We start from the raw sequence: 6,492 nt of genomic DNA, 5'->3' as shown, positions 1-6,492 counted from the left end.
TGTTTTCCGTTAATAAAGAATTAACAAGAAGAAAACGACGATGTGCGATTTTTCATATTAAAAATGATTAATATATTTAAAAAAATATATTTTTTTAAATTAAATGATAAAACTATTAAAATTATTCCTAATGACAAAATATCGCTATCGCAATAGACCACTATCTACCTCTATCACTACAGTTTATCGTACATAATCAATGAAATTTTGTTATATTTGTAAATATTTTGTTATTTTTCTATATTTGAAGACAACCCATTTTTTAAATACTATTATTATTAATATTTTCTAAAATGATGAAAATAATTTTGACAATTTTAAAATCACCCAAAAACATACATTTAATTTATTTTAGTTCATTTCGAATTTGTAAATTTAGTTGGTGTTACTTTAAGTAAATCTTAAAATTAATCTCTATTATTAGTTTATCGTTATTTTCTTTAAACGAATCATGAACTAATATATAGGGCGAGACTCGAATTTTGACCTCTTAATCAAGGTTACATATTTTTTTTGATAGATATGTATGTTCATGTTGGTTTCCCTCTATAAATTTTGAAAACATTTTTCTCAAAAAAAAATTTGAAAACATATTTACATTGTATCTTTTTTTTTTTAATAAAAATTATAATTATAATTTAATCAAACTCAATAAAAAAAAATAACTTCAAATTGAGCGCTTGGAACAAGAACTATCCTAAAAGTATAATAACCACATCTTGCTATAGTAAATACTATTTTGTAGTCTCTAATTAGCTACCGCTAACACTATTTCAAAACCCTCATTTGCTACAATATTTACTCTTTGCTACAATTTTTACTATTTTACCTTTTCTACAATGTTTACTATTTTCAACTCAAACTAAAATAATTTATATTTCAAATATATACTATTATAATTCAAATTAACATAATTTATACTTCAAACACAAATTATTATAATTCAATTATAATAATTTAATATTATAATAATCAACTTCTTGTCTAAAAAAAATTAATGAATAACCAAAAGTAGCACTAAATTTGAGGCAGTACTAAAATAGAATCAGGTCGTGCTGCAAGCAACCTAACAATCAGTAACCTAGTCCTAAGGAATATCGGAGAATATTGCCAAATTAAAATAAAAATCTAATAAAACTATATAAAAGCAATGGATAATTTTACAAATTAAAAAGATAATATAACTTGTTTCAATGATTACACTAGTGGAAAATTTCTCATCGTGAACAATGAACGCGTGTTTTTCTCCATCGTTGACTATTTCCATTTATATCCAAAGTCCAAGTAAAAGGCATGGCAAATATATTATCTTACTCATGCAAATTAATTCACACACCAAAAACACAGTTTTGCTTTACTAAATGAATAACTAATAGTAAATTAATTCTGAGCCGTAAGTAGCTAGTAATAATCGACATTAGTCATTCAGTTTCATCTTTCAAGAGTCCCAAATCGGACCAAAAGCTGCAATTCCAGAGCTTTTACACGCATTCACCACATCTCTACTCCCTTCCGGATTACTCGTAACAATCACCACCTCCGCTTTCCACTCTCTCGCCGCCTTCACCGTCAGCTCCGCCACATTCGGCCGCCCCAAAACCGCCGTATCGTGAACTATCACCTTCTCCCTCGGGTGCCCATTCACCATCTCCTTAATCTCCTTCCCGAAATTCTCCTCGATCCCTTTAGCCACCCACACCAAATGCACGTCAGCCCTACTTTTCTGCAACAGAAACGACAAGAACACGCAAATCCCAGATCCCGTCGCCACCACCAGAGTTCTCTCGTACATGTTCACCAAATACGGAAGTCCAGCGAAGTGGACCCCTCGGACCCACAAGTGGGTGGGTGGGTTCGACACCAAGGATTTCGTGAAATCCCCAACCGCTCCGGCTAACATTATGTGCTCTTTTTCACCGTCGGAAATGATCCCGAAGGCATGCCACTCGGATAACGGCGATGGGCTGATCCGGCCCAATAACCCGGGCTGTACCCCGCCGCTGAATTTGATAATGGAGGCATGGCCGGAGGGGGCAGAGATTTGAACAGGAACGCGCCTGACCGTAACCCATGGGAGAATGATTAGGAAAGTGATTGCGGTTGTGAACCAAAATTCCTGTGTTTGGAGCAAACGGGAAGCAAGATCTTTATTATATGAATTGGTGATGGGATCGTAAGTGAGTGTTAGAATTAGGAAGGCCCAGAGGAGGGCGAGTGCGGTCCAGCCAGCGAAACGGTGCGTTCGCTCGAAGACATTGTGGTGGAGGTGTCGTACGAGAGGAAATGCAGCCAACGAAGAAAGACAAAGAAGGGCTAGAATTGCGGACGCAACAGCAATGATGGCTGGGGATCTTGTTTGTGCGTCCATAAGAGTCAGTGCCAAAGCGTAGACAAGCCAGGCAATGGACGAAACTCCACAGCCGCTGTGGACCCCACCAAGGCTCTGGAGGAAGGAAGTTACGGCGGTTTTGAAAGCTAGTGGGACCCATGATCTGCCCAAGATAGTGACTGTTAACCAAAACACTACACGCAGAAAGGCCTCGCTCCGGCAAAGCGTCAAGGCGAATATGTTGCCGATTGAAAACAGAGCGGGGCGGGCTCTTGCATATGGGAAATACCCAGTGACGGCAAGAATGAGGGCGGTAATATTTAATGAAAGACACAGGAGGAAGAGCCTTTTGTAGACGGTGAAGAGGCCTTGGTCGAGGAGGATGACGGAGAGTCTTGATTTTGGGTTCTTCGGATGAGGCTGAGAGGGCGGGTTTTGTGGGGTGCTTTGGTTCTGTTGGTCACCTTCTTCGAGTGCTTCCAGGTCGTATTGGTGGTGCTGTTCTTCTTCGTCGGAGAGGGGATCAACGTCACAGAAATGGCTGCTGGGTTTGCTTAGGGATCTTAGAAGTGAAGAAGGGGATGGGGAAGGGAATATTTGAAAAGAGTTGCGGCGGGGCCAGAAGGTGGTGATGCTGCTACTTGGGTGTGGTGGGGAAATGGGTTTTGAGATGGAGAAGTGATGCTCGTGAGGCTTCACTTCAAAGGCAACGCCTCTACAGCTCGAGAATCTTACGGGCGTTTGCATTATGTTATTGAGTTTTATGTGGTTTGGTTAATTATACTCAATCTTTCTCTTGGAAGAAAGAAGAATGGAAGTGGAGGAAGGAGATAAATGAAGAAGGTGATAATAGGGTACAGGTGGATTTATAGCCTCTTTGAAGTTTGCCTTACGTACATTCTCTATACACTGTTTTTTTTTTTCTTTTGAAATAATTCTATACTCTTTGTGTTATGTGTTAACCATTCCAAGTCAAACTGAATAGTATATTGTTGTAACTTTATTTTATTCCGTTATTATTTTTTATATTAATAAATTTTTTTTTAAAAAAAAACTAATGTCAAATAAAATTGTTATGAAATAAATTTAAACTTATAATTGATTATTATCATTCCTTTTATTAATATGTAAATTGATGTATTATTTAGTAATACATTTTAACCTGTTAAAAATATGGAAGGAGTTTTTTAGGAGCTGTTTAGTAGGAAACTTAAACTCTATTCTAAGTAACCATTCGAAGAATATATGTTTGATTGGTGGTTTGAATTATATTTTAAAAATTATTTTTGGATTTATGTGATCCAAACAGGACAAATTCTGGAAAAAAAAACAATTTTTTTATGTTTTCAGTATATAGATTTTGAATTCAAAGTTTTAAAATGCAAAATTATATTTAAAATAATAAAAACAATAACAAATATACTATTTCATATTATAAACTCAATTATTTTTGTCAAATTTAAAATATGTAATATATTATATATTATATGATATTACAAAATAATGATTATACAAAAATTTTAACATAAAAAAGTCTAGAAATTAATAGTAATGATTTATATTCAACCTAATATTTAATGAGTAACTAAATATATTTTCAAACACATATTGAAAAAATATTTAAATTAAAATTTAATTTCTGAATCTGCCACTAAACACATATCTGAAAATAAGAAATACAACTCTGATTTCTTTGAATCCATTATTTTCAAAATTTTATTTTCAGATTGCCTGCCAAACAACCCCTTAATACTCATAATATATCTAAAATCCTATTTCGATTTTCAAACGTTTGTAATTAATCGTATCAATGAACTTTAAATTCTGATTTTAAATAATTCATAATAAACAATAATAAATAAATGTCATTTTATTCCAATTTGGATCTTAATTACTAGCTCGTTATCCCTAACAGTTTAAAAAAAGTTAGTACAATTTAGAATTTTGATCGATATTTTATTTTCAATCAGTTTGAATTTTAATGAAATCTGAGTTCTCGTAAAATGCCAGATTTGTGTCTAGGGTTTTAAATAATTTAAAATAACTTCTTCCATATTAGATTAATGTATTTTCTGTAAGATTGAGAAATAATTAAAGCAGTTCTCAACATGTTTGAACAATAGATCGTTCTTCAATTTACTTAGAAGGGTTGAATTCAAAGTAAACACAATCTTCATACACGAATATGTCTAAACAATGCCTTTTTGCTTTAATTAGCATTTATTTATTATTCGTCTTTAGTGCATTTTAGGAGTCCAATAAAAAACCGAAAAATTGAAAAATCAAACCAATCCAAATCTATGATTTTTTATTATAAAATTAGACATTTTGATTTGTATTTGGAGAAAATAAAAAATTATTGGTTCGGATTGATTGTTTATTAGAAAAATCAATCAAAACATTCAATGATATATAAATACCTTTAAAAATAAACTATCTTTTAGTATTTTAATTATTATACCATGTATGTTTTTTACTTAGAAAAGTGCCAAGAAAAAAGAACAAAGATGTCAAATTTCAATTAATAAAAGAAAGAAATAGACCAAATTTTAATTTTAAATTAGCAAAGGGATGAATTCAAAACAAAAATGATAATAAATCGATCCAAATAAAATTAATCTAATGATTTCTTTATTAAACATTAGTTTGGATTTTTTAAAAAAAATTAATTAAAAAATTGATCCGATATGGAATAGACATAAGTATGCACCATATAATTTCTTGCAATTATTTATAAGACGCTATCCAACTTTTAATTCAAGGATCCAACTGATAATTTGACCAACCAACATCCTAATATCATTCTTTTAATGCATATTAAATTTTCGCCCATAAATTTGACATTTTCTTTTTCTTTTTTGACAAAGCCCATAAATTAGACTGCTACCAAATATTCTAATACTAATATATGCCTCCAAATTTTATGTTATAAATTTGCAATTCAAAATTTCACTGACTGTTTTTCAAAAGAAAATTTACGTGAGGAAATTCGAATCTAGATCTCTTGAACAATGATATATGTCTATAAATTAGTTATATTTTCAAGTTGGGCAATTTTGTTTTTATTGTAAATATACAATAATGTTGAATACGCCACACATTTCATATAAAATATTCTTTTCTATATTGATGACTTAGAATATTAAGTTCCAGAAATCAAATTCAAATATACGTAAATAGCATAAAATACATACATAGGAACAAACCAAAAACTTTAGCATTTGCAAAAACAACACAAATCAATTCATAAAATTGACAAAAAAAATAATATAAATCCAAACTTATGTTCAAATGTTTGGTACAAAATACAAAAATAAACGACGCATTTCTCTGGAAAAAACAAAAGGTATATTCATGCCATATTTGGAAGAAAAGAATTCAAAGGTGGCGGTATGAATTTTTAGTTTACATAATTGATAATAATATAATATTATGCTATTGCTATGATCTAGAGAAACTTCTAAATAAAATTTTTATAAATATGACAAGATTTGAGTTACGTATTAAAAGTTTGCCTTTAATTGTACGTAAGTTCTTATTATGGTAGTAGTAGTGCATATTATACATAACTAAGAACTACAAGATAATTATTGTTACACCTTATGACTAACAAAAGAGAGGCTTCAGCATTTGACTTCCTAATTTATTGCACATATATATTTTGATTACTTTACATTGTAGGTCCTGTTTGTTAATTTTCATACACGAATATGTCTATAACCAAACAAAGATTACTTTTTTTATAAAAAATCAAATTGTAACCAAACAAAGGCGTAATAATTAAAAAATAAATTACTCAACCCCGTTTGGTAACTATTTGATTTTTAGTTTTAAAATTTTTTAAAAATTAAGCCTACAAATACCCCTTTATATTTCTAAATTTCTTGCTTTCTTATCTACTTTTCACCAATGTTTTAAAAAACCAAGTCAAATTAAAAAAAAAAAAAAAACTGACAAATAATTTTTAAAATCTTATTTTTATTCTCGAAACTTTTTGAAATAGGTTTAATTTCCAAAAATAAAAAAAACGAAATGATTCACAATAAAAATATTACAATACGGGCTTAAAAAATCAAACATAATCCAATTAACGATGAAATTATCTCCCTCGCCATATTAGAGAATACTTCAAGATACATGTTATGACGACATGTCAACATAAG

General features: G+C 30.7%; 1 protein-coding gene across 1 annotated transcript; it reads right to left on the bottom strand.

The window, feature by feature from the left end:
- Positions 1-1,213: 1,213 nt before the first annotated feature.
- LOC120074611 (adenylate-forming reductase 03009) lies at positions 1,214-3,293 on the bottom strand. The gene has a single exon (XM_039027778.2). The coding sequence runs from the start codon at positions 3,074-3,076 to the stop codon at positions 1,439-1,441; it is 1,638 nt and encodes a 545-aa protein (XP_038883706.1). The 5' UTR covers positions 3,077-3,293; the 3' UTR covers positions 1,214-1,438.
- Between the last annotated feature and the right edge of the window lie 3,199 nt (positions 3,294-6,492).

The sequence above is a fragment of the Benincasa hispida genome, chromosome 3 (genome assembly GCF_027475165.1).
Source record: "Benincasa hispida cultivar pf3 chromosome 3, pf3_genome.v1.1, whole genome shotgun sequence".
Classification (NCBI taxonomy): Eukaryota; Viridiplantae; Streptophyta; class Magnoliopsida; order Cucurbitales; family Cucurbitaceae; genus Benincasa; species Benincasa hispida.
This window is presented reverse-complemented; position numbering and strand designations above follow the sequence as displayed.

What these genes read in the sequence shown, in the direction of transcription:
- LOC120074611 (XM_039027778.2), bottom strand. Translation starts at nt 3,076, where the DNA reads ATGCAAACGCCCGTAAGATTCTCGAGCTGTAGAGGCGTTGCCTTTGAA.